Source organism: Penicillium mononematosum, assembly GCF_028829835.1.
Source record: "Penicillium mononematosum strain IBT 11891 chromosome Unknown utg000003l:1.0-8172316.0:1.0-8177699.0, whole genome shotgun sequence".
NCBI lineage: Eukaryota > Fungi > Ascomycota > Eurotiomycetes > Eurotiales > Aspergillaceae > Penicillium > Penicillium mononematosum.
In genome coordinates, this window is record NW_026643273.1 from 7,034,799 (window position 1) to 7,061,661 (window position 26,863).

The 26,863-nt window shown below is 50.7% G+C and overlaps 12 protein-coding genes across 12 annotated transcripts; 6 read left to right on the top strand and 6 right to left on the bottom strand.

The window, feature by feature from the left end:
* Positions 1-256: 256 nt before the first annotated feature.
* Positions 257-2,593, top strand: N7519_007678 (CeGAL family transcription factor; the record flags this gene model as incomplete). Its single annotated transcript, XM_057294454.1, has 5 exons — positions 257-361; positions 432-523; positions 581-1,582; positions 1,636-2,233; positions 2,318-2,593. 5 exons carry the CDS (start codon positions 257-259, stop codon positions 2,591-2,593), a joined length of 2,073 nt encoding a protein of 690 aa, XP_057149265.1.
* A 215-nt stretch (positions 2,594-2,808) lies between these two features.
* Positions 2,809-4,531, bottom strand: N7519_007679 (uncharacterized protein; the record flags this gene model as incomplete). Its single annotated transcript, XM_057294455.1, has 3 exons — positions 2,809-3,867; positions 3,923-4,219; positions 4,292-4,531. 3 exons carry the CDS (start codon positions 4,529-4,531, stop codon positions 2,809-2,811), a joined length of 1,596 nt encoding a protein of 531 aa, XP_057149266.1.
* A 513-nt stretch (positions 4,532-5,044) lies between these two features.
* Positions 5,045-6,980, top strand: N7519_007680 (glycoside hydrolase family 32 protein; the record flags this gene model as incomplete). The annotated part of the gene is made up of 2 exons (XM_057294456.1): positions 5,045-6,557; positions 6,619-6,980. The coding sequence occupies 2 exons, from the start codon at positions 5,045-5,047 to the stop codon at positions 6,978-6,980; spliced, it is 1,875 nt and encodes a 624-aa protein (XP_057149267.1).
* A 320-nt stretch (positions 6,981-7,300) lies between these two features.
* On the bottom strand, positions 7,301-9,197 carry N7519_007681 (putative amino acid transporter; the record flags this gene model as incomplete). Its single annotated transcript, XM_057294457.1, is given in 3 exon segments — positions 7,301-7,720; positions 7,738-8,115; positions 8,172-9,197. 3 exon segments carry the CDS (start codon positions 9,195-9,197, stop codon positions 7,301-7,303), a joined length of 1,824 nt encoding a protein of 607 aa, XP_057149268.1.
* Positions 9,198-9,476: 279 nt separating this feature from the next.
* On the top strand, positions 9,477-10,616 carry N7519_007682 (cytochrome b5 reductase family protein; the record flags this gene model as incomplete). The annotated part of the gene is made up of 1 exon (XM_057294458.1): positions 9,477-10,616. The coding sequence occupies one exon, from the start codon at positions 9,477-9,479 to the stop codon at positions 10,614-10,616; it is 1,140 nt and encodes a 379-aa protein (XP_057149269.1).
* Positions 10,617-10,838: 222 nt separating this feature from the next.
* Positions 10,839-12,224, bottom strand: N7519_007683 (O-phospho-L-serine:2-oxoglutarate transaminase; the record flags this gene model as incomplete). Its single annotated transcript, XM_057294459.1, has 1 exon — positions 10,839-12,224. The coding sequence occupies one exon, from the start codon at positions 12,222-12,224 to the stop codon at positions 10,839-10,841; it is 1,386 nt and encodes a 461-aa protein (XP_057149270.1).
* A 706-nt stretch (positions 12,225-12,930) lies between these two features.
* On the top strand, positions 12,931-13,284 carry N7519_007684 (UDP-glucuronosyl/UDP-glucosyltransferase; the record flags this gene model as incomplete). Its single annotated transcript, XM_057294460.1, has 1 exon — positions 12,931-13,284. One exon carries the CDS (start codon positions 12,931-12,933, stop codon positions 13,282-13,284), a length of 354 nt encoding a protein of 117 aa, XP_057149271.1.
* A 642-nt stretch (positions 13,285-13,926) lies between these two features.
* Positions 13,927-14,313, top strand: N7519_007685 (uncharacterized protein; the record flags this gene model as incomplete). Its single annotated transcript, XM_057294461.1, has 1 exon — positions 13,927-14,313. The coding sequence occupies one exon, from the start codon at positions 13,927-13,929 to the stop codon at positions 14,311-14,313; it is 387 nt and encodes a 128-aa protein (XP_057149272.1).
* A 1,753-nt stretch (positions 14,314-16,066) lies between these two features.
* N7519_007686 (tRNA modification GTPase) lies at positions 16,067-17,838 on the bottom strand (the record flags this gene model as incomplete). The annotated part of the gene is made up of 4 exons (XM_057294462.1): positions 16,067-16,085; positions 16,147-17,099; positions 17,158-17,688; positions 17,743-17,838. 4 exons carry the CDS (start codon positions 17,836-17,838, stop codon positions 16,067-16,069), a joined length of 1,599 nt encoding a protein of 532 aa, XP_057149273.1.
* Positions 17,839-18,814: 976 nt separating this feature from the next.
* Positions 18,815-20,791, bottom strand: N7519_007687 (formin homology family protein; the record flags this gene model as incomplete). The annotated part of the gene is made up of 1 exon (XM_057294463.1): positions 18,815-20,791. One exon carries the CDS (start codon positions 20,789-20,791, stop codon positions 18,815-18,817), a length of 1,977 nt encoding a protein of 658 aa, XP_057149274.1.
* A 93-nt stretch (positions 20,792-20,884) lies between these two features.
* Positions 20,885-24,326, bottom strand: N7519_007688 (uncharacterized protein; the record flags this gene model as incomplete). Its single annotated transcript, XM_057294464.1, has 3 exons — positions 20,885-22,959; positions 22,998-23,080; positions 23,134-24,326. The coding sequence occupies 3 exons, from the start codon at positions 24,324-24,326 to the stop codon at positions 20,885-20,887; spliced, it is 3,351 nt and encodes a 1,116-aa protein (XP_057149275.1).
* Positions 24,327-25,271: 945 nt separating this feature from the next.
* Positions 25,272-26,616, top strand: N7519_007689 (uncharacterized protein; the record flags this gene model as incomplete). The annotated part of the gene is made up of 2 exons (XM_057294465.1): positions 25,272-25,487; positions 26,188-26,616. 2 exons carry the CDS (start codon positions 25,272-25,274, stop codon positions 26,614-26,616), a joined length of 645 nt encoding a protein of 214 aa, XP_057149276.1.
* Between the last annotated feature and the right edge of the window lie 247 nt (positions 26,617-26,863).

Genomic DNA, 26,863 nt, shown 5'->3' on the forward strand with positions numbered 1-26,863 from the left:
GTCGTTTTTGGAGTAATTTCTTTTTTTTTTATCTAACCGAGATCTGCCGTTCCCCCAAATAATTTGGGGTTTTCGATCATCTTTTTTGAATCTGTAAAATATCTCGAGAGAAGATGAAGAGAGCACGAGCGGAGAGCGGGGGAAGAAGGGGGCCAATGTGGGTCAAACCTTCTTCGACCTCACTAGATTTTATGTCCGACACAATTCTCTTTAACCTAAGGGAAGAGCTATAGCTCTACAGCTACTCGGCTTCATCATGGAAACTAGACAATCTCCAGGCACTGCTACCGGCGCCATCCGATCACATAAATCGGCTATCGCCAAGAGAGCATGTGACCAATGCAAATTCCGCAAGATCAAGGTAAGACATGATATCCCCCACCCCCTTTCATGTATTAAAATGAGAATGAGTGTACTAACTTGCCTCCCAGTGCAGCTTGTCACAACCGTGTAAGGCTTGTGAGTCCATGGGCTTCGAGTGTACATTCCTTCAACCTCAAAAGAAGCGCGGACCAACCGGGCAGTGAGTAATCCCCCGTGACTGCGCAGGTGTAAATTTATATCGCTAACTGGGATGAAGTCGCGTGTCGCAAATTCGACAGCAGCAAACTGTCATAACTCCCCAAGAAAAATCCAAGAATAGCTTCCAGTTCCAAGCTCCAACCTCATCGGTGGAGTCCGGTCAAGCCGGTTCTTTGCCCGGAGCACCTTGGAACCCCACTCATGGTGCAGCCACGGTGCCCCTTGAGGGGGCCGGAACACTACCGCCTGCAGGTATACCACCTCCAATGGCACCCTGGGGAGAGGAAACCGCATCTATAGATTCTCATAGCAACAGCGCTATGAGCTGGAATGATCGAAGTGACGCGGAGTACTGGCTTCCAGATAATCTGGAATCCCAAGTCCCTGTCTTCGAATTCCCAGGAAATAATGTCTATCTCAGGCCATCTCTTCCGTCTATCATTCAACCAGTCCCCGATGCTGCGGCCATGGGTATGCCTCCACAGGATGCTCCAAATATGCCATTCTCACCGTCCGTGGGGTCTATGCATTCAGATACCCAGGAGACTCATGCGGTTTGGCCATCTACAATCAACGAAGCAAATATGATCCCTTGGATTGATGTTTACTTCGATCGGCTGCATCCGACCATTCCCGTTCTCAACCGATCATCCCTCTACACTTCAATGATCACGCAAGAACATCGCAAGAACTCTCAGTTCGGGGCCATGCTATTGTCGTTATGTGCGTTCTCGCTCACACAGCCAATTGAGATCAACGAGCGGCCGACAACCTCATCCCGAGCTCTGCAGGCACGAGCCATGATGAACGAAGCGACCAAAATGCGAAGCTGTTCGGATTTTGGCGAGAATCCAACCATTGAAGCTGTCCTCACAAGCTTTTTCCTCTTCGGTTGTTTGTTTGGAAGTAATCAGCACAACGCCGCATGGCTCCGGATACGGGAGGCATTAGATCTTGCGGCCACGCTGGGATTAAATGATCCCGAGTCATATCAGGATCTGTCTGGGGAAGAGAAGGGCCAGCGGCTACGGACGTATCTCGTCCTCTCTATTACAGAAAGGTAAGTAAGCAAGTAACCCTCCCAAAAATTAAGCTGCTGACCATAAACTTTAGAGCCTACGCCTTGCAACGGCGACACCCAATAACCTTCTGGGGGAAGCCAGGGTTCACTATGCGGTCAGTGCATGACTTCATTCACAGTGCCACGCATAGCGTCGTCTCTGGCATTGTGGTCCACAACGAGAAAGACGCTGAAGGGATGATGGGTCTCGCACGAATGATGGAACTATTCGATGCCATCGACGAAGATGTCATCGACTGCTGGAACCGCCGATGCGATATCAGCAACGGGTACTGCCAGCGGCTCACCGAAGTCAAGGCACTCTCCATTCACCAAAATCTCAATCGAGTCAACCAAGCCGAACGATATCGCGGCTATGACTGGTTCGAGCGAGCCAAGGGAGGCCGTGGCGAAACCAGCAATGCCACGTTTGCCATGGGCCTACGAGAGACCCAAGCAGCGGACGTTTTTATCACCCAGAAATGGCTCCAGAACCGTGTCTGGCTCCTCTCCTCAACCCACGGGCTTCTGAGTGCCCATGCGGAACAACCCGAGCTGAGCTACGGATATGCCGTATCTGTTGCCGAATCCACTCTCCAGCTTTGCCAGTCATTACGGTTGAGCTCCATGGAAGCTCACGGCATCGGTTTGGTATGAACTTTCTCTCATCAATATCCCGTAGATGTGTAGGTTCGGCTTGTGAACTGGACCCCATACTAACAATTCAATACTTAGACCGAAAAACTATACGATATCGCAATCTGTGCAACAAACATCCTATGCAACACAAGCCCATCTTACGGGGTTGGCCTAAACACGCCCGTCACCTTCACTGAAAGAATACCACTTACTACATCTTCCACGCCCCAGAGTCTCGCAGAAGATTTCCTGTTACTTCTGACCAGCTTCCGCGGTGGAAACCATCCTTATCTGGAGAAGTATAGGGCTCACCTACGCTCACTACAGATTATGGAGCCCAAAGCCCCAGCTCCGGAATGGCCACAACGATGACACCTGCTCTTATAGTGGTTTTGTTTCTTTTCCTCCCCTTTTCTTCTTGGCCCACGTCGTGATCTTTCCAATTCCTGTACGAAATGTGTCTTCGATTTGTACGATCTACTTTTTAGACCTCATTGGCTCATGTTACAGTGTACCAAATACGAGTTTAACTATACCCAAGTCAAAGGTTATTTACAGACTTCAATTAGACGGACGAACTAGTCATGTCACAAACCCTTTGACTCACGGGACCTCAACTCAAATGAAGTCTCATACGACCTCCACTTCCACATAGGGATCTTAGCGGCATACATCTCATCGATCTCGGCAAAAGTCCGGCCACGCGTCTCCGGCATGAAAAAGTAGAAAAACACAATGATCGCAGCCATGCAGCCAGCGAAGATGAGATAAGTCTTCGCGCCAAGGTTAGCTGCATCCGCCGAAGTCAGCTGCGGAACAACAAGAGTGGTGATAACGGCAGTTGTTTGCGCACAGGCAATTGTGTATGCCATTGTGTGGTGGCGGAGTTTGGGAGTTGCCATTTCGGAGGGCATGACGTTCGACAGTGAGAAGAAGGAAGAAGCCCAGAAGAAGTTGAATACGAAGGACAAAGCGGCGATGGCCATAGTGGCTTTCTTGTTGCCTGTGTTGAAGGCTAAACCACCGGCCACGACGTCAATTATGAACAGAATCCCCATTCCGATGAATGCGGTGGGACGTCGACCGGCACGGTCGATGACGAAGGGTGCGGCAATGGTGCCGGCTAATGTGCAGCAGGATGAGATGATTGTCAGGGCGAAGGCGTCTGCAACGCCCAGTGCTGTGAGGAAGACGGTTGTATATGTGGTTGAAAGGATAATGCCTGATATTTGGTTGAGAGAGAAAAATGAGCCTGCAGTTAGGGTACGCTTGAGGTGCTGTCGCTGGAATATGTGCCAGAAGTTGGTCTGGGCATGTAGCTCGCGCTCATTTTCTTCAGACAGCTTCATGAGACGGAGTTCCTCTTCAACCTCGTCGTCACTGGACCCACGCAGTTTCCGCAGGTTGTGTCGAGCGTCTTCTATATTTCCCTTCCCTGCCAGCCATTGTGGGCTTTCTGGGAGGGGCACTGTCAGGAGGAGAAGAAGGACAGGCAGAGCACACTGTATAGCCATTGGGATCTGATATGATAGGCTCCCATCGATCTTTTCTGTTCTGAACACCACCACGGTACCTACGACGCCGGCTGTTAGATTCAAGATGTTCATTGAGCTGACACATCTTCCCCGTATAGATACGGGGACCACCTAGGTGTAAGAGTCAGCGAGATTGAACACCGAGCAAGTGGTAAAGAATCAATACCTCGGAGATATACAAAGGGGCAGTTGCATTTATGATGCCCAGAGCAACCGAATTAATAGAGCGGCCACCCACAAAGGCCCCCAAATTCGGGGCAAAGACCTGCAGCAATCCACCACCCACAGACACGAAATATGCGATGATCAAAGGCCATTTGCGACCAAGGTGGAAATTCATTGGCGAAGCAAGCAGACCTCCGATCACGGACCCCACTAATGGAAGGGAGAATACCAGATTCTGATTGCGAGCCGTGAGGACATACTTCCCAGTGACTGGGTTAGGTCCTTGGAATTTCTCAACCTGTGGGAATCAGCTGGGATCCATGTTTTGCTATGATGTTATGATGTTATGATGCTATGATGCAACACTCACAAAACCCGGCAATGCAGCAACCGGAGAAATGATCTTGTCGTCGAATCCGAACAAGAATGAAGCTGCACCAAACACTGTACATGCGAAGATTAACTGGGCATTTATCGCGTGGGACTTTCGAGGCGCGTCCGAGTCCGAGTAGTCGACATGTTGGGTTTCGGTCGAACCACCCTTGAAAGACATGATGCAGAACTGAATCCAAAATAGAGTGAGCCTATACCCTTGGAGACACACTTCCATAAGGGTACTAGATGGCTATATCTCAATTCATACTGAAAAGGGGGATGTGGAAGGGAAGTTCCCCGGATCCCCCGGATTTTCTTCCAGCCTTACTCCCCGGATTTATTTGGGGAAGTTTCTCGAGATTTCATCGAACTCCCTACAAGGTGAGAGATCCCTTTATATTCCGAATTACCCCATTTGCTCATTTAATTCTCTCATCTGCTGGTCTATTTTGCTATTTTGATGTTGACTCATTTTTGGTCTTTTTGTTGATTTCGCCGACAATCCTCCTGCAAATGCCGAAGCTATTCCCGATTATCCCCCGAGTCGGGATCAATCTTTCTTGAAGCAAAGATCTGAATCACGTTATCAGATTATAATTTTGACTTCTCGGAGAATAGCTCGGGGTTCTCGGCACAAGTTTGGTCGGTGAGTTGCCGAGTCCGAATTGCACAGATATATCTCTACCTGGTCATCCCCAACAACGGCCCGTCCAGTTTCGACTTTCACACCAAGGCCCAATATCAAACCATGTCTGGCCCTGTCATGACAGCAGAATTGGACACGCTTGTCCTCAAACATCTGCACAACTCCGAGCAATCTCCTTGCAAAGATCACAAAGTTAATGGCGTATCTCATGAGAAGAAATTACCTCAGAATCCTTCACAATGGAGACCATCATTCCATGTGATAGCACCAGCAGGATGGATGAATGATCCGTCCGGGTTGGGATACGACCCAAAAACAGGATTGTACCATTTATGCTTTCAATGGAACCCGCACGGGAATGATTGGGGCAATATGTCCTGGGGCCATGCCACATCTCCAGACCTGGTGTCATGGACGACATGCACCGAACCAATCTTGACACCCTCTGCTGAATACGACCGTCTCGGCGTCTTTACAGGATGTCTACGGGCAACAGATGTCGCCGGACAGCCAGGAGCTCTCACAGTCATATACACGTCCGTGAGACATCTCCCAATCCATTATACGCTACCATATACACTCGGAAGTGAGTCTCTCAGTTTGGCTGTCTCGCAAGACGGAGGCAAGACCTGGGAGCGCCAGGGCTGCAACCCGTTCCTCACTGGTCCACCTTCACATCTTAAAGTGACGGGCTGGAGAGATCCTGTTATCACAACGTGGGCCGAGGGGCCTCTTTCCAAACACACACCTTCAACACTATATGGCATTCTATCAGGAGGAATTTCCAAGAAAACCCCAACGGCCTTTGTCTATACTGTGCAAGAATCAGACCTCAGCAAGTGGGATTTCGTTGGCCCATTGGTCGACGTCGGTCTCAATCTGCGACCATCTCGCTGGTCTGGCGACTATGGTGTTAACTGGGAAGTCGTTAATCTGATGACTCTGACCAACGACATTGGGACGTCTCGGGACTTCATCATCATGGGAGCCGAAGGCTGTGTGCGATTGGATAGTTCGAACCAACACGGGCCCCAACAAGCACGCCAGAGACGAGAAACCCGAGCCCAGCTCTGGATGTGTGTCAATTCTAACGGCGAAAGCAGATCTACTTCCAAATACAGTGCTCTGGCCTCATATGCATTCTCTGGTATCTTCGATCACGGCTGCTACTATGCTGCCAACTCATTCTACGACCTTCAAACCTCGCAACGTATCGTCTATGGCTGGATCACGGAAGAGGACCTGTCCGATTCTCTCCGTCATCGCCAAGGATTCAGCGGCTTGGTTTCACTTCCCCGTGTGGTGGGATTGATGACCTTGAAAGATGTCAAGAAAGCGCGAATATCACAGTTGAGTTCGATTACTTCAATTGACGCAATTCCCGACGCAACTGGCACTGGTACCTTCACAATCCACACCATGAAGATCAGCCCAGATAGCCGACTCACGCGGCTGAGACAAAATGCCCGGGAGAGCCACCTCGATGGCGTTGTCCTGTCTACATCACCTTCACAGACTGCTGCGCTGTTGGGGACATCTAAATGGGAACTCCACGCCGAATTTTCCGTTAGTAGATCTTGTGCACGTGTGGGCATCAAGATTCTACACACTTCCGGTAAGCCACTGATTCTGATTCATCGAGTTAATTGTATATATACTGATATACGTTCTTCTAGATGGCCAAGACTGTACGACCCTTTTCTGGGATCCACGAAGTGAGACCTTCGAAATCCATCGACCTCTGATTGATGACGCCGAAGTAAACCACGGCTACGAAAGCGCTCCGCACACGCTATTTACTACCTTGAACGAGCGCGGCGAAGAGGTTGAAGAGACGCTTCGAGTACACGCCTTCTTTGACTCGAGTGTGTTGGAAGTGTTTGTCAATGACAGAACGGTCATCTCTACACGTATCTACCACCCAGCAGACCAATGCTTCGGACCACTATTCTTCGCAGAATCTGATGCTGGGCCAGAGGATGAGAAGCCAGCTGCGGTTCTCGTGCGGGCTTCCGTTTGGGATGGTCTTGGTATATGAAGAACTGCAATATGCAAATATTATAGAAATTATGTATATATGCACCACATGTAGGATGTAGTGCGCTAGTTCTCTAATAAAACAAGGTAGAAGCAGACACGGCGTGGGGCATCATGAAACAAGCAAGAAGATGAAGCAAGCAGAATGCACCTGCCTAGAGCCATGATCGTCACATCGTCGCCAAAAAGGCTTCCATTGCAAGCCCGAATATACACACAGACACCAAACAAAGCTTACGCTTCGTACCATACACCCCAGCTATATATGCATGGGTATCACAATCATAAGAGCAAAGAACGGAGGGGGGAGTTCCCCCGAACTTATAGGAAACTGCGCTTCCAAAATTTCCAGCTGGGGAGGTCAATCCGACCATCGCGCTGGTAGATACGCCAGTAGTAGACAGGCACACCGGTGATGATGAACGCGACCACGATGAGCGTTTGCAGTGGCTCGGAAATGATCGCTCGGCTGAGGAGGAACAGGCTCACGCAGCAGAAAATGATGGGTGTGGTGATCCAGGTGCGGCAGGGACGTTCCAGCTGGGGTTCACGGATACGGAGGACGATCAGACCGAGAACGGTGAGGAAGTAGAACGTGTATCCGGCCACACCATAGAAAGTGACGAGGGTGCCGAACTCGCCCACGATGATGTAGATGGCTGTCAGGGCGCTGTTAAATGCCATCGCATAGATCGGGGTGAATCCGAGTCTGGATTCATCGCCGAAGAGACGGGAGAGGGACTTTCGGGCCCAGGAACGGCGACGAAGTCGGCTGGTTGCTGGAGGGCCTTGCGAGGGGAGGCGTTGAGACCGATGCGGCCGAATATCGAGGGCAGATAGCCTTCTTTGCCGGCTGCGTAGACTAATCGGCCGCTTGTGAAGGTGGTTGCGTTGAGGGCTCCGAAGCAGCTGGCTGAGACGACGAGAGCTAGAATCAAGGCTCCGGCGGCACCGAATACCTTCCCGCCGAATTGTACAGCGACGGTGTTGCTTGCCTCGATGGTGGAATGAGGGAGAACGAGGAAATATGAGACATTGGCAAGCAGATAGGACAAGATGACCAGTGGCATCGCTGTGTGGATGACTCGTGGCAGATCGCGGTTTGGGTTCTTGAACTCACCCGTCACGTAGTTGGTCTACAGTGTGTGAGTAGAAGCCTTTTCTTTAAAGGAATACTCGAGAGTCAACTTACATTGTCCCAGCCATCAAATGCCCAGAGACCTGCATACAGGGCCACTGCAAAATCAGAGATCTCGGTGTTGGTTCCCTCGAACCATCCTGTCGTCTTCCATTCTTCATTTGCATTTCCTCCAGCTGAGAAGCCAGTCACCGCGACTATAATACCGATGACGGTGACTCCTAGCAGAGCAACGAACTTGAAGAACATAAAGAAATCACCAATGCGAGTGGCGAACTTGGTGGAAATGCAGTTGAGCAGAGTCACTGCCACAAGCCCTCCAAATGCAACACCCTTGTTGATCCAAGGGTTGACATCGCCCACATCGGCGCCCACAAACGCGCGAACGACATATTCACCAAAGATGAGAGAGATAATCGCCGCAGACCCAGGTTTCAGTACTAACACAGCGCACCATGCGAAAAGGAAGCCTGTCAGCTCTCCAAAGATCTTGGACAGATATATCTGCGAGCCTCCATTCAAGGGAATCGCTCCTCCCAGCTCTGCATAGCTAGCAGCCCCCGTCCAAGCCAATAGACCAGCCACGGCCCAAACGATGAGCGAGGCGCCCGGCGACCCCGCGTTGGCGTTGACCTGACTCGGCGACGAGAAGATACCAGATCCAATAATCAGCCCGACAATGAGTGACAGCCCATTCAGATATGTCAATGTCTTATTCCGCTCCAGCGATCCATCTGTGAACCCCGGTCTGTCTGCGGACGGAGTACCTAGGGGTGCGTAGCCACCTTGTGTTTGCGACAGCGGGAACAAAGTGCGTCCAAAATCGAAAGCGGAGGATATGGAATATGAGCTTTGAGCTCTATGGCGGCCTGTTCCTAGCTCGGCATCTGCATGTGCTTCTGCGAGAGGATCTTCGTCTTCGAGGGAGAGCTTGCGGGATGAGGAGATGCCGTCGGGGGAGGAGGAGCGTGAGGACCCGCCTACGGAGCCGGGAGATGAGGAAGCGAGGGAAGCGAGTTCTAGTGAATCTCGAGGCGCGACGAGGCTGCCATTCCTGTTGCCTTGGTATGTATTCGGCATATCTCTCTTTGTGTCGGTGTATAAGTCGGGAAAGAATGGCGGAAAGGTATGTCGTCAGGAGTGGCCAAGGGGACTCTCCATTGCCCGAAGAGAATGTCGGGAATGTCGAGAATGTCAAGTCTATAGAGAGCGTAGAGAGGAGAAGTCCTCAAATTGCGTTGAAGTGAAGAAAGAAAGAAACCGCCAAAGGGGCATTTTCTTGTCGATCGCCCAATCGGCTCTTGGCCTCGACCTTTTGAATTTCCCCCCGCGATTTCTTTTTCCCTTCTGCACTTCCACATGAACAACTTACCCTCTTTATGCTGTAGAAACAGCCAAGGTCTCAGAGCTGTAGCTCGGCCTGTACGCTATGCTTCAACCTCAGCCTCAACGTCAAAGCCTTCCCGTTCCAACTCGCGCCGCTGGCTAAGCATCGTCTTCGTAGGCGCAACAGCAGCAGGTGCAGGCGCCTATATCCGATCTCAAAACACATCATCCGCGACCTTGAATCCTGAAACGTTTACCAAATACAGCCTTGTATCACGCGAGCCGGTGTCAGCAACCAGCAGCCTCTTCACGCTGCGACCACGCAAACCCAGCGACAGCAATTACGATGTCTACGAGGAGGCATGGCAGACAGGAGTCTGGAGTGTGATGTTCAAGCAACCACAATTACAGATCGGACGTGATTATACGCCGCTACCCACGACGGCGGCGACGTCGCTAAGCGTCGACGACGAGAATGAGGGCTGTCTACGGTTCTTTATTCGGAAGGATCCGTTTGGAGAGGTCTCGCGCTACCTGCATAACATCGACGTAGGCGCTGATATCGAGCTGCGTGGACCCAAGATCGAATGCGCGATACCGAAGGAAACGGAGGAGATACTCTTTATTGCCGGTGGGACGGGGATTGCGCCGGCTCTGCAGGCTGGGTATTCTCTTTTGAATCGCACAAACGCTGAACGTCGGCCGAACATCCATATCTTGTGGGCGAATCGGTTGAAGGATGACTGCGCTGGTGGTCATAGTGACTCGCTAAAGCCGCAGCCACGCCAGGGCTGGTTCTCTGGGTGGTTTGGCTCGTCGAAGGGCCGTGAAACCACGCCGGGAAATGCTGTGGATGTACGAACGGAAGACACTTCTCTTATTGTGCGAGAGCTAGAGGCGCTGAAGTCCCAATATCCCGGACAGGTCACCGTGGATTACTATTTGGACGAGGAAAACACTTTCATTAAAAAGGAAGATATCCGAAGTGCTATTGCACCGGCGTCAACAAGAGACTCTCGCAAGAGCAAGTTGATTTTGGTTTCCGGTCCTGAGGGATTCATCGGCTACATGGCTGGGCCCAAGCTGTGGGCGCAAGGTCAGGAGCTCCAGGGCCCCTTAAAAGGAGTCATCAAAGAACTTGATCTGAAAGAATGGAGTGTGTGGAAGCTCTGACCGACTTCTCTTGGGCTTTTGGACCGCTTTTGTACCAATATTGGAAACCTTTTTGTCATTAAAGCATATATATAGCATGGATATACTGGGAGTTATGTTGAATAAACAGTCGCTACTGTCCTGGACACATTCCAGCGTCCTATTTCGTTACCCATCACACATTCCTGGCCGAAAGCCCCAGGTTGAATTCGCTCAAACACCGATTTTATATCCAAACACAGTCTACTGTGCTGTAGCAAAGTCCTCGAGGTACTGCACCAGCTTCTGCACGTTCTCCAATGGAACCGCATTGTAGTTGCTGGCACGCATACCGCCTACACTGCGGTGGCCCTTGAGACCCTGGAGAAGACGCTTCTCAGCGCCAGCGATGAACTCCTTCTCCTTTGCATCGTCGCCGCCGCTAACACGGAAGCAGATGTTCATGCGGCTGCGGACGCTGGCGTCAGGCACAACCTGGTACACTTGCGGGAACTTGTCCAAGGCACCGTAGATAAGCTGTGCCTTCTTATTGGCGACTTCCTCTTGTCCGCTGACCTTTTGAGCGCTGAACTCGGCCATCAGGTCGGCCATGACCTGGCCGGCGATCCAGAGGTTGAAAATGGGGAGGGTATTGTAGAGGGAGTTGTTCTTGGCGATAGTGGCGTAGTCGAGAACGATTGGGCCGGGAGACCGCCAATGTTCAACCGGTGGAGGAGAGCAGGGGGAGGAGTCGCGGTGTGGGGAGGGAGGAGGTCCTTGCGAACGATGGCAATAGTGATACCGGTGACACCGATGTTCTTTTGAGCGCCTCCCTGTATATATTGTTAGTGTATCCCATAACGCAGAGAGATTGAAGCGACGTACGAAGATAACAGCGTATTTGCTGACATCAACCTTCCGGCTGATGAAATTGGAGCTCATATCGGCGACAACGAGACGCTCATCTTCGGCATCCTGACCCTGAGCTTCCAATGACTTGGGGAACTGCTGGAACTCGACACCATCGACGGTCTCGTTATCGCAGAAGTAGACAAACGCAGAGCCCTTGCCGCCCTCCTTCTTGGTAGGAGTCAACGACCAGGAATCCTCCGCGGGGATTGTACCAAACTTCCCATTGTTGGCCTTGCGAGCATCAAGAGCGACATTCACGTATTTCGAACCGATCAGTCTACTGGCTTCCTGGGAAGCCTTGAGCGACCAGGATCCAGTCACGAGGTAATCCAGCTTCAGCTCCTCGTCGATCTCCTTCTGAAGTCTCTGGAAGACCAACTCGTCAACCTCAGCCTGTTCCGCATCGGGCTGTGCCTTCTTCACGTCGGTCTCGGCCTTGCGGCGACGGCGCTCAATCCAGACGGGGACCAGGTTCTGCACGACAGCGCTGAACTCGCCACTGCCTCCGGCCTGCATGAACAGGATCTCATAGTTATCAGGGATATCGAGGAGAGCGGAGAGGTTGGCCTTGGCGTCGTTGAGGATCTTGTTGGCGGTGGGGGAGCGGTGCGAAATCTCGCCGAGTCCGAGTCCGGCGTCGTTGAAGTTGACGAATGCGTTTGCGCCGGCCTCGACGACTGAGGACGGGAGGGGAGCTGGACCAGCTCCAAAGTAGGAGACTTCTTGTCGGGAAGGCATGATGAGGTTAATTGAGGGGGAGATAGAAGAGAAAGAGAGAAGCGGGAGAGAAAAACCTCAAAGTGTGGACCGCAGTGGATCAACCTTGGAGGAAAAGTAAGAAGAGATGGAGCTATTTATATGTTCAAATGGCAGGATTTACTGGTATTTCGACAGCCTAATATATTCACCGGATATACATTTACACATCCAATTGACTGTTCTATACCTAGGTCCTAGCATATGGTGGGGTATGAGTCAATTCGGTATGGGCCTTTTGAGTCACTAACTTGGAGGTTGAAGATGCAAACTTGATTTCTTTGAATGGTTTGTACTGACCATATATGTATCATGGGCATATCGCAGACTTACCTAGGTATATTTCCAATTGTCCAGGATCTAATCTATTCGGGATCAACGTTGGATGGCGGGGTTGATCAACATATGTACACAACCTTGGAAGGTTGTATAGTATGAAATGGTTGTTCTTCCAAGGTGTGTATGATAGATGTGGAGAAAACACCTTCTCCTCCTCCCAATTGCTCTTTTGGGGTCTATCGTTCTTACTCCGTAGGAGTGAAAGAAGAGAGAGAGAGATGCAAAAGACCGAGATCGACATTTGGACCGAGTCACGTGCTATACTACCTACCAAGGTAGTTTGCAGTGTTTGCCTCCTTCAAGTATATAAATGGGACTGTCCAAGGTGAATCCTTACATAGACTGTGGAATGAGAATATGCTTTACGTCGGATGAATTCTACGCCAAAGTCACGAAGATTCTCAGGTCAGAAAAGGAGGCATATAGCCAGAATATGCTACACCTGCAACGCGTTGCTCATGTGGCTGCTCGTCGTAAATACCACGCTGTCGATCTTATCGAGGAGCTGATGTACGACAATGAGCTACGGTTCAAAGATGGGAAGGAATTGCGGTCGATGCACTTGCAGACGGCTGATATGCGTATGTCTGTCATTAAAGCCAAAAACTGGGATCTCTACACCGTCGGCGGCCTGGTTCTATCTGCGGTACTGGGATCGATGTGGCTGGCTGGTCGCTTGCGTGGGGGTATCGAGGCCCTGTGATCAGACAGTTCCGATCCATTTCTCTTGCAAGTTGGGAGTCTCTGAAGATACTGTCAACAAGTAGGGTCTTTACCTAACAGGGTATGTTACTACCGAGCTTCTTGTCGAGTAAATAGCGAACTGGCCTATTTCGATTCAATATAATTAGAGTCAATGCGAGGATACTTCTCATCTCTAGGATCCAATATCTTCCTGGCTAGAAGACACCTTGGAGCTATAGTCTTTACTTCCAGAATTGAATAGCATTCTGTCTCAGTATATCCTGTTAGCGCCTGGGAACTAGACAACCTCAAGAACTGTACCTGTTTCTCTACGATGAGAATGGATTTGAGACTGGGAGAGGTGCTTGAACAGTAGTATGCTAGTAGAAAAAGGAGATAGTTGAAAAGCCTGAGAAGAGAAGGGGAAAGAGATCCCAGAGAGAAAGTGAAATGGCAAATGGAAGATGCCGTGAGAGACGTAAGAGACGTAGTTAAGTCTCTGCTATAAAACGAACAGAAGTCAACCTCTTGCCCTTTCACTCTTTCACTCCTTCACTCCTTCACTTTCCATCACACCAATTCATCTTCCTTCATCGTCCATCATCAATAATCAATTCCCTTCCACTCACGCACAACCAGTTCACACACATCTCAACCCATCATGTATCACTCTACACCATACCCGAACCCCAACAACCCGCTGGGTCTGCCAATTTACGAATGCTGGTTCTGTCCAACCAACTGGATCGGTTTCTCAGCCCTCCTCTACCATCTCGAAGATGGTCGCTGCGTGAAGGAGGATCGCATTCGCACCCTCGCCTTCGAGACTCCGGAATATGGCTTCTACGGAAACAAGCTCACCGACGCTAACCCCTTCTTCTGCTTTCACTGCCGCGCCCAGTTCCCGCAAGTCTCCTATCTCTATCACCATGCCGAGCACACCCCCTCCTGCTCGTACTTGCTGAATGCACCCGAGTGCCTAGGTGCTCTTCGCAGTTTCTACATTGAGTACTATGAGTGCCCTGGCTCGGACTACGTCCACTTCTAAGTTTCTTTCGATACTGTTGTCAACCTGCCATTGGAATTATGGCGGGGTGCTTGATATCGTGTGAGGGGTTTGAGGGTCGGTTTACTCAGTTTGAGGGAGAGGATATCGGAGATGATTCCTATGTGTCGTTTGTTCTTTTGGGGGGGGGGGAAGTTAGCCACAGTGAGGTGAGGCATTGTGGCTTCTTCAGGAATGGCGTGCAATATGGGTAGAATAACTTACGCCAAATAACATTCTACTGTTTTATTGAATTCTTCTACCAGTATTGCTATTGATATAACATATGAGGTGAGACTGTATAAATAGATCAAAGGAATCACACAAAGAAGGGTTAAACAAAGTCCTTAACAGAGAAAGTATCACTGAATAAAGCTAAAGAGATCTTTCAGGACTAAGCCATATACATACGTAGACAGGGATGATGAAGCTATTCATGGCACAGCCCTGCACAACCAGACGTCGGTGGTTATCCTATACTCTATGTCCATATACCAGGCTATTGGCTTATTATAGACTATATAGGATCATTTTTATTCCCTCTAAGCCAAAATAGGGGCCCAGATAGTCCAATAGTCCAATTACATTCTTGCCCAAGGCTGCAAGGTACTTGTCAGCCCCGACGACAGGGTAAAGGGATGACGGACTTCTGCAGGAATATAACGTGGGTTTCTTATTTTATGTTTGGGGAATTTACTCTTTTACTCTTTCACTCGTTCACTCTTCTTTGTTTTGTTCGATTGGATTTACAATCCTTCTACCTTCTAGAAGGAACCGCATTCCATGCAGCTATCCCGCTATTCTTAGATCTGACATGAGTTCAGAATTGAAACATGAAACCCCGATATCTTAGTCTGAGAGGAAATAAAGAGACATGATAGCCAATAGAAAAAAGAACAATAGAAATACCAAGTATAGAAATATCTAGGATGTGCGTAATCGCAATGACCAAGTAGTATGTTTCAACCTCAAACTCCCCTCTCTACAGCTGATGCTCGCCTCAGCATTGGAATTCTTCATGATACCGTAGCATTCACAGGAATAACAGAATAACATCTAAGCCTCAATCTAAAAACTCAGGTCTTTATGTACATCTCGCCTAAGACACGCAGAAAGGCAAGTATCCGTACTTCGCGGAGACCGTATCCGGATCCTGACTCAGATCTTTCATGTTTGACAGACTTCAATGCGTCTTTTACAAGGGCAATAGGACAATGGGGAGTTATCGTGGCTAAATGTTTGGAAATGAACCCGGGGGGTTCGTTCCTGGGTGCCTGGGATGATGAATGGAGCCCGGCAACCAAGGCAGACAATTTTGTGATCCTTTTTCTTTCTTATAAGTATGGAGTTGCTGGTCGGTAGAGTTGGTTCTTGTTTTATTGTTTTATTATTGCATACGTTAGCATACATTAGTCTATCAAGCTGCTATTCATACATTGTATCAGCTAGGTGCAACTTCATCAACACATCACCTCCCGTCTACCACTTTGCAACCATTTCAGCAGTTATCTCTGCCTACATCATTCATCATGTTGTCTCCTGCAATGGGTCGAGGAGGATACAATGCCCCCGCCAACCGTCCATGCCAAAATTAGGCTGTCCAGAACGTGCATCATGGACAATGCACTCCCATCATTTCAATCGTCTCAATTGCAACAAGCAACCAGTTGATACCACGGCTCTTTGCCGAACAACTCATTATGGGATAGCGTTGCAAGTCAACCTCGTCATCAGAGCCATAACTGAAGCGGACTCTTCACTTGCCGACACAGAATCTACAACAGTCAGCTCACCATCCGGACCAGCAGACCAAAACCAAGATCCTCCAGTACTTACTTCTCAAAGACAACTCCCAACACATCCTCGACATCTCCACTCTCGCCTTTTCCTGTGATTTTGGCCAGCATGTCAGCCGCAAAGCGCAGATGTTCCGCAGCAGTGACGATATCGACTTCAGATTCAGCATGAGAATCAAGAGACCCGAGTTCTTTTTCGCGCGAGGAATCATCAGGGCGTTCAGCAGAAGAGGCTTGAGACAGGAAATCGTCTAGATGATCGAGACATATTTGTAGATTAGAGCTTTGGCGGTGCGTGACACCTAGAGAATCTTCCCAATACGAAAGATCATATTGACCTCCATCTCCATCCACGCCAAGGGGCGAGGCAATCTGCTCAAAAGTGGTAATTAGTCCACGTAGAAAGACCTGTAGATTACCCGGGTCTGTAGTCGTATTGAGAGAAGATGCTCCCCGCTTGGCTTCCTCGCAGGAAATGGCGAACACCCGGTCTGCCGGGACCGAAGGGAAGATGTCGTGGATCGTATCGGACAATGACTGCGGCACACCATTTTCCAAAGTCGTGTGTAGCTTGTCACACTTGTTGATAGCGACAACGAGACACTTGCCCGCCTCAACACAGTCATTAACTGCATCAAGAACCTCCGGCTCAACGAATAGCCGGACGCCAGTGGCAGTGTCTTCCAGCGAAACAACCACAATAACAACATCGGACTCCAAAGCCCTCTCTCTAGCCCGGCGAATGCCCTCTTTCTCAACAGCCCCAATAACAACCCTCTCACCATCACCAGACCCCTCAGCCCGAATCCCCGCCATATCCCCGAGCTTACAATACCACCCGCCAAGATCAACCCCAACATCAACAATATCCCTCGTAGTCCCCTGCTCGGTACTAACAATAGCAGCCTCCTTCCCAACAACCCTATTAAGCAACGAACTCTTCCCCGCATTCGGCGCACCCAACAGCGCAACCCGAATCCCATTCCTAAGCAACTCCCCCCCGCGACGCATTAGCAATGTGGAACCCGATCTGCACGCTCAGCGCGCGCACCTGCGTCGCAACAGACGAAACAAGCTCCTCAGTCGACTCGTCGAAATGTTGGTCTTCGGAGAAATCAATCAGCGCCTCCAGCTCACCGCGCGCATACAGCAAACCCTGCCGCCACCGCTCGTACCGGTTCAGCAATGCGTCACTCGAGCCGCGCACGGCTAGTCTTCTTTGCTGCTCGGTGTCGGCGGAGAGTGTGTCGCCGAGGGCTTCGATCTGAGGTAGGCTGAGGCGGTCGTTCATGAAGGCGCGGCGGGTGAATTCGCCTGGTTCGGCGTAGCGCACTGTTTGCTCAGGGGTGTTTGTCTGTGCGATTGCTGAAAGGACGGCTTTTGTTATTGCTGGTCCGCCGTGGATGTGGAGTTCGAGGATGTCCTCGCCTGTTGCGGTTCGTGGGGAGGGGAAGTAGAGGACTAGAGCGCCGGCGTCGAGGATTGTATTTGGGGTTGGGGGTTGCGTTGGGTCGTAGAGAGTGCGGAGGACTGCATAGCGCGGTTTTGGAAGGGGGTGCTTTGGACAGAGACTTTTGTATATCTGGACAGCGTTGTTAGTCTCGTGGCTGGGGGCTGTCTTTCGGGGAATACATACTAAGGCACAGGCCGGACCCGATACGCGCACAACTGCAATGGCTGCTCGCCCAATTGCAGTAGAGAGCGCATATATTGTAGAATCTCCGTCTAGCATGAACCTAGCCGGGCGAGTCGACGAGAATGCCCGAGCTTGTGCGGGAGGCCGCCGGGGGCCTGGCGATTCGGAGAAAAAGCCATGACGTCGGATATAGGATTTATTTGATATCGTTTGCCATGGTTGACTAGTTGATGAGCTGAAGGGGAAAGCCCAACGCAGTACCCGGCAAGATGCTCGCATGCGCAAGATTAAACCAACGAACTATTGGTGAAAGTCGAGAGAGTTCAAATTAAACTGTTGGCTGAATCCATGGATGTTTATTGCGATAAGACTTTCACGTGATTGATAAGAACTATACAAAGATACGAGTGCAAACTACAAGTGACACAACATTGGAGATCGAGAACATAGATTTTGTCTAACTGCGGGTATTTAAATCCTGATCCTGAAAAGCACAAGCAATAGCAGTCCCTCTAATGCAGTTCTAATCAAGGATACACAGCAGATATAAAACTTGGTCACGCCTGCGCTCCGAAGTGGGAAGTAAAGAACAAGGCGCAATGCAAGAAACATTGAACATCAAGCTCAATATGCAATTCGATGATACGCCCTCCAATCATGGCGACATTTCCATGGCAGGTAGCGTTTGATGAAGACAGGGGGGAAAGAGATTATGTACAAGGAGAGAGAGAGAGACAGGGTGTCGATGTCAGGTGGGTATGCGAGAGTGAATAAAGAAAAGAAAAGAGACAATGATTGCACATGAAGACGAAGGGATAGTGTTAGGAGGAAATGGAAGAGAAGAAACAAAGAAAGGTATCATCACACCATGCTCGGCTCGTCAAATCAAGGAGGGCGGCTCAAAGAGTAGTGTAGGTAGGGAATGGGTATTATACAATCGAGGGGCGGTTGTAGTGTAGTTAGTGGTGGTGGTGTTGATGGCGACGGACACCATTCGGGTTGGGATCCAATGCATCATCAACGGGGTGGGAACCGATAAAACATTAAATTAAATCGACCGTCGGTGATTGACTCAATCCGACAAATCAGTTGGTTTGTGAGGGGAGGAACCGTCAACCGAGGGATCCTGTGATAATGAATCGCCTTGCTCCGACACGATAATTGAAGGCGGAGGCTGAGACTCGTTGGGTGGGCTGGGCAATTGTTGGTCGTCCGTGATTATCAAGTCTGTCTGCGAAGGAGAAGCAGGCTCTTGAACGGTAGCAAGACCACTAGAGCCATCCGCGCTATCTTTGCTTCCGCCTGTAGCGGGATTGCGGCGTCTCATGCGGCGATTACGACGCTCTTCATCTGCGCTCTCTCTTCTCCGTCTCTGGCGCTCGCCACCGCCTGAATCAGAGTTACTTCTCAGACCGAGCAGCATGCTGGCGGCACGATCTGCAACATCTTCGCCTTCAGACACTTGAGCTTCCTGCTTTCCATCTTCATCCGCGGTGGTTGGAGGGCTGAGAAGTCCATTCTCGTCATTGTTTTCGCCGTTAGCTGTGTTTTCGGCTCCGTTTACGCCTTCTTCCGCCTCGCCCGAATCAGGCGGTTTGGAGCCGGAAGTCACGCGGACATTATGACGCTCCTTTAGACGGGCACGACGGCGGCGGTCTCGCTGATCCTTGGCTTGAGGTGCTGCAGCACGCAACTTCTCAAGTAACGAGTCCATGGCACCACTTGAAGCAGGCGACTGCGCTGTCTCTGCGGTGGAAGTGTTGTTGGCGAGGTTGACATTGATTCGCTTGCGGGCGAGGGATGCTTCTGTGCGCTTTCTGGATTCTTCTAGAGCCGTGTTCTTCTCCCTGGATTTCTTCCACTCGACCAAGAACGAGCTCAACTTAGCAAAGAAGTCTCGTCTAGCATTCTCGTCTGCGTTGTCTTCGCCATAGAAGACCATGATATCATCATAAGCCTTCACCATCTCATCCAGGTAGAGCTGCAGCTGCTCAGCCTTCCGTCTAGCATCCTTCATAGATCGCTGGACGACTTGGCTGACACGATCCTGAGGGTGGAACCTCTTAGGGTCACTCAGGTTACCAGCGTCCAAGCTCGACTGTACGTTCTTAATGTTGCCAATGTACTTGATAGCGTCAGTGCGGAGCTGATCGACATTAACCTTCTGCAGGCCAATGACACCGCTGATCTCGTCGAGGAATCCCTCCCACTCTGGGTACTGGTTGCGCACGATACGCTCGACCAGATCGGCAAAGGTAGTTTCATTCTTGTCGTCTTTCACCATACCCAGCCGGGCGAGAGAGCTCAGCTTGAAACCTTGGGCCTGCTTGTTGGCGTCGTTCATGAAGTTTCCAATGTCGAGAATCAGACCGAGCACGTTCATCAACGAGACAGAGTCCCGCAAGGACTCGCTGACTCGTGCGACTTCTTTTAGCTTTGTTGAAATGTGCTCGTACTCTGGTTCGTAGGTGCGTGTCAGTGCAAGCGCTCTGTTTCTTGCCTTCCAGTAGTGATTTAGCTCAAATGCAGTGTAGAGATAGATCTGATCCTCACGAGTAATCTCGGAGGGATCTTGTTCACGATCGGAAGTAGCGGCACCAGGGCCCGTCCAATCCATACTATATGGTGCCATAAGCTTGGCGACATTCTCTGGTATATTGCACATTTCGTCCCTTTGCAAGAAGTCCATAACGACATTGTTATCCAGAATCTCCTTGTCACAGTGGATGATCATGCGGGTCACCTCCTCGGCCGGGTATTGAGAGAACTTGGACAGAGCAATCTGGAAGTTCTTGGACAGATCGTTCGAAATAATCTGTTTCTTGGCCGCGCGTTGCTTCGCACCAGTGCTAGCCCCGAATATCTTCGTTTCTTTGGCCATGAACAATCTCTCAACCTCATCCAATACACCCTTCTTGGCAAGCTCAGTATATTTTTCTTCCTTCTGCTCAGCAGTCGGTGCGTGACCAGCCCAAACAGTCACTTGAGGAGTGTCGACCTTGTCCCAATGCAGAGCCTTGAGCTTCTTTTTAGGTCGAATGGATGGCATGTGAATTGTAGACGGCGAAACATCTCCAACCATGTATGCCGGTCTCCAGCCTGAGCCTAAAGCAGCACTGGGAGGTGGAGGCGGGGGGAATCATCAGGCCCTTGGCTCCAGGGACAGGGGGAGGAGGTGGAGGAGCGATTCCACCACCTCCTGGAGGCGGCGGCGGAGGCAATCCAACTCTCCCACCCGGGGGCGGGGGCGGGGGCGGCAATCCAGGAACGCCCTTGGCACCACCTGGCGGAGGCGGCGGTGGGAGAGCCATTCCGCCAGGTGGTGGAGGAGGGGGTAGACCAACTTTCCCACCGGGGGGAGGGGGCGGCGGAAGAGCGGCACCACCTGGTGGAGGTGGTGGTGGAAGAATTTTGCCTCCTGGAGGCGGAGGTGGGGGAAGAGCCGTTGCTCCCGGCGGGGGTGGAGGAACACTCTTGCCCCCGGGAGGGGAGGAGGCGGCATTGTCTTTGTAGCAGCTTCATTGTCTTCTAGCTTGGATGCCCCTTCAACCGCATCGGGTTCTTCGGCATCAAATTTAGGAACCTTCGACAGCTCGCCTAGCAAGCCAGTAGCCTGGGCAGGGTCCAAACGAGGACGATGCATTTCCACCAGGCGAGGCTTCTCGTACATTGGCTCACCATTGCTATCTAGTGGAATGTCCTCCTCGTCTTCCATAGTCGAGTCCATCGCAGGGATATGGCTGCGCTTGCGGTAAACGGAGCCCAAAGAACCAGGGTCAAGGTTCCGGCGAGTTGTTTCAGCGAACTCCTCGCTGTCATCTCCTTCGCCCTCCATCTTCTCGCGCAGCTCGCGGAGTCGATCTGACGGTCCATGCTGGCCCCAGACCTTGCCTTCCAGCTTGAACTGGGTCTTAGTCCGCTCAAGCTGGCGTTCCAGACGTTCCATGAGTCGCTCGCGGTCCATGATACCGGGCATCTGGGATGGATCTGCTGCCTCCGCCGTCTCCGGGTTGTTGGCCTTTCGGGCATTGGCAGCAGCGATATCCTGGGCATCTCGGAGCATGAGGTATAGCTCTCTAGTTTCCAGCTCATTGCGTTGCAATTCCTGAGCACGCAGTCTTTGCACTTCTGCAACCTCGGCCTTGAAAGATTCATTTTGCCTTTGTTGCAACTCGATAATACCAGCCTGTTCCTCAATTTGCTTTTGCAATTTCAAGACTAGGCCTTCTGCGCCGAGCTCGACCTGCGCTCGCATCTCATCGCGCTCAGCAATGGCAGCCTCGGCGATCTGCCGGGCCTCTAGAGACTCGTCATAGACTTGTCTTGCCTCAGCATCCGTGTGCAGCCGGTCTAGCAGACTCTGCACGGTAAAGGTCAGACCCTGTCGAAGATCAAGGTCGGGCAGCCTCCGGTCCATGGCCACGTAGCTCAGCATGGCGTCTACCAGCTGGAACATACGCAGCCCTTCCTCGCCGGAATTCTCCCGGATGAGGAGCATATGCTGCATAGCCGAGAGGAAGTAGTCATGGGACCGGCTGCCGTTGATCTTGGACGTGATTGCATCGACGATTTGCATGGGATCGCTCATGTCCTTGACTTCGCCCTCAATGCTATCCTTCATGCTGCTGCCCTCCCGTTGGAGGAGGTCCTCGTAATCGATAGCCTCATTCTCGCGGAACCGCTCGATTTGCTTGTCGATAACTTCATACTGGAATCCCTCCATCTTCGTCAACAGACGCTTGATGCCACATGACGTGAATTGGGCGCGGATATGGCAACGCAGCTGCAGGTCCGTTTCTGCTCCATCCACCAGCATATTTATGAGGATCATGGTCGAAACCGCGTACTCCATAAGGAGGTTCTCCATGCCAATGCCTCCACTGCGGTACTCTTCACTGGCACCGACCAGACTTCCCATCTTTCCACGGCCGTCAATGGTGACCTCGACAATACGCATCCAAGCATCGAAGCGACCGGTTTCGTTGTGATCATGTTTAACCTTGTCCATGGATTGTAGAACTTTATGGTGGCCTTGTCCATCACCCCAGTGGCACAGGAAAGTGAGGACTTCGCTGACAAGTTTCCGGGTATTAAGGCGCGGCGATGATAACGAGCTGACGAGTGCAACTAGCACATTCTGGTGCTCGAGAGCATCGTCTGCGCCATACTTGTTGTTCATCAGACCTTTCAGACATTTGGCAATATCGTATTCCCGGTCTAGATCTTTATCGCCTGTAGGGGAGCCGGGACAGGACCAGAGGCTTTTCTTCTGTTGATCTTCATGAGGACATTGGTCAAAGCGATTTGACCTTGGGCTTCAACAAAGGCTTTCACCCAGCTGTATAGTTATTAGTGATGACGCACGATATCGAGAAAAGAGGACTTTCATACCTGATTGGCTGTGTCCGCAAGCTGACACTCAGACTAGCGAGTTGCTTGGACGTAATGGTGTCATCCATCACCTTCTTCACATACCACTCTGGACTACCTTCTTCATCAGCACGTTCAAGCAAACCAGATAATCCGTCATGGCCATGAGTTTGTCGCGCATTTTGTCGTCTCTTTTGCTCTCCTTGCAACTCCGTCAAGCGATCCTGATGTACCAATGTCCATTTCTTTGAGGCGGGGTACGACAACATCTGCCGCTTGGCCTGCTCGGGAAGATTCTGCCATCCTCGTTTCTGCATCAGCTCTAGAAACAGCTGGTCCACGATTCGGTCATCTCTCGGTCTAGTGAGGTAGTTATCTTGTGGCCGGGGTACAGCGGCCGGTACAGAGATCTGGTGGGAGGATCCTGCATTTGACAAGCGGCCCGAGCTGGAGCTGGGGAACATAGCAGTGCGATCACTAGAATGCGAAGTTGTGAGAGTGCGAGAGGAATTGTCTGATGAGAAATAACTCGAACCTCGCGTGTTAGAGGAAACGGAGGAGTAGATGCTAGCTTGGTCGAGGGATGTGCGGGAGTTGGAGGACGAATCAATAGAAGAAGGGTTGTGGTTAGGTCCATTGTTCGCTGCGGAGCTTCCTGGCCGTCCCCATTGTTGTTGTTGCTGCTGCTGCTGTTGTTGTCGGGCAATTCGATCACTGGAATTGCTGCTGCTCAGAGCGTTGTTTGAGCCGTGCGGGGGAGGACGAGGGCCAGAAGGATGCGGGGCGTACCCATTTGGCGCAGACGTAGAGGTCACGGTTGGATATTGATGATAGTCACCTCCAGATTTGCCTAGATGGTTGGGCGAAGGCTCGTGGCGCGATGAGCCAGGACGAGACATGTTGTCGATTGGAATCGGGGTCCTGGTATCGGTGGGAAGGCTTTCAAAGGGGATAGAGGTGATGCCCCCTGAGGTGTGTGCGATACTGCCTGGGTCGAAATCATGCGTCAAGTCCACAGATTGAATCGAAGACCGCTTCGAATAGCGGGATGAGCGTGAGCCCGCGGCGCCTCCCGGGGGTGCTAGGCTATCGTAGGAACCTCCATAATTATCATATCGTTCCTCTGTCGGCTTCTCTTTGTACAATTTCCGTCCGAAGAATGATTTCCCACTCGATGTTTGCCTAGATTTGTCGGCTTGTGAACTAGTTGGCATTTTGGCGGGCGTCACTGAGATGAGGCAGGGCGCAGCATAAGGGCCCCTCCAACACTCTCGGGAACGATATTAAATAAAGTTGTCCGGTTCGCAGTATGGAGCTGTCGGTCGCAAGAGATATGGGAGAATACGATGACATTCAAATTGGGCGAAAGTGGCTCTCTGTTTTTGTCCCTCCCTGGCTAGTTAGTATACCCGCTGCGACGGCTGAGTCGCGAGAGACTGAGGGGTAAGGGGATCACGGCACTCACCCCACAAGGAAAGCAAATAAGAGAAGAGGAAATTAACATGCAACTTTTTTGCAAATGTCAAGTCCAGTTTGACGCCAGGATCAAAGCCCGAGCGTTCTTCTAATCAGTCTATTGATATTAGGGGGGCTTGCCCCGGAGAAACTCCCCGACCGTGCACGTGATCGTCGGCATCACGTAAGCTTATACTTGGCAAGGCTGACGTCCAGGCCATGGGAAGCTTGGAAGGTGTGAACGAACACCATTGTTGGAGTTGACCATCTATACTCATATTAGCAGTCACATCTCGTTACTTGAAATAATTTTTTATAATCGTTGACAGTGTGAGACATGTAGATAATTTCGTGATAGTGAGATAGAGACCGACTACTACTTCGGGTATAGTTCTTAACTATCAGCTAGAACAGGTCCCTCATTTACTATATCATCTATTCCGGTTATATGTCTTTAGTTGGCACATACCTCAGGTATAGCCGGTTTCACAATCTGTCTCAGTTCGAGTCAAAGATAGACTGGGGTTAACTTGAATGGGTTTCAAGTCCGGACCCACGTGAGCATCTGATCTTTAGGTGTTAGTCCAGGTAAAAGCATTAAATGTATAAGGATGAATATAGCCCAACTCCTTAGCCTATTATCATCCAATCCTCAGTTCGAGTGAGGCCGAACAACTACATATATATATCGCTTCGATACGACGATGTCCTTCATTCCCACTAACGATATACCCAAGCTTAAAGGGAAGGTGGTCCTCGCCACTGGAGCAAATTCCAGTCTCAGTAAAGCCGCAGTGATGGAAATCTGTCGACACCAGCCAGGTCAACTGGCTCACAGCAGCAGTCTCGACAAAGCCCAAGCCGCTACTGATGAAACCAAGCAGCAGCAGCTTCCTCGTGCACTTATTAAGGTGTTGAAGGTGCATATTTCCTCGATTTGATTTCGACAGGAACGCTGTGAAAGCATTCATGTCCAGCTCTGGGCACGACAACTGGCAGCCTTGTATCCCAGTTTCGCTGTTTGTCTCGGTCCATCCAGGGGTGGCGAAGACGAATCTTTTGCCTGGCACAACGAATGCGCCGCTGATCTTTCGTGCTGTTTTTGGAATGGCACACGTCTTAGGATTAAAGTCCAGGTAACCGGACTACCTATGGAGATAGGTCGACTCACTGCCCAATATTGTCTGGAACCTTGCAATAGTTTCATGTTGTTGTTAGAGTATCTTAGGGATCAGACCACAACACATGTACTGTTGTCAGTTAAGCTGTATGAAACTCGGTACTGGAGTGACGTGTAAAAGAATCAAATAAAAGTGACGATATCCCGAGTTGGCCGAGCCGTTTGTCGATCTGCCGATCCTGCCGCGTGTGCTGTTCCCGTGGGACCCCCGGACCTCGCTCCGCAATCTCTCGCGCATACACCAAACATCACCACTCTACCATTCTCTCTTAGGTGCCATTTAAAGCCTAATTCCACAGCACCCAGCATGGGGTCAACAAGTGTCTTTGCCAAGGTGCGCGCAAAACCCCCTATCCTGACACGCAAGGCACCACCGTCATCTCCAGGCACACACTGACAAAAAGAACCCAAATAAACCAAACTAACAAATTTATCCACAGACAATCCTCATTCCAGCTGCAATCGCATTATCAATCTACATCCTAGCCTCATGCGTGATAATCCCCTTCTTCCGTCGCTACCACCAGCGCTACTCTCAATACCTCCCGCTACACAGTATATCCGCGCACACACTGTCCCTACGCGACCGCATAGCCGATAAAGTAATGCATTTCTTCCTCCGGTCTCGGTGGCGATTGGGCGCGCAAATACCCGACCATGATAACATCAGCATTAACGATGAGGAAGGGGAGAACATGGTTGGGATGAATATGGATTCCGAGAGGCGGGGTGCGCTGGAGCAACGGAGACGTGATAACCTGGCTGAGACGGAAGGGCGTTTAAGTCGGGATTTGGAGGAGGGATTTATGGATGATAGTGATGAGGAAGGGAATGAGGAGACTAGGAATGGACGGGCAGGGAGGCTTTGAAATGTTGAAGATGGCGTTTGCATATACATATCTGCATTCTTGGGGTTGGGGCTTTTGTCTAGGGATGTTTTGCAAGACTGGATGGTTTGGGTTCGTATATCTGTCTGGTGTTCCGTGCATGGTTACCTTGTGAATAGAGTTGTTTTGTCCTTGTTCTTTGCAATTGCATTGGCACTTGAGTTATTAGAACAACTCATATACATGTACATATTTGGACCTATTGCTACTAATCATACTTGGTCATCAA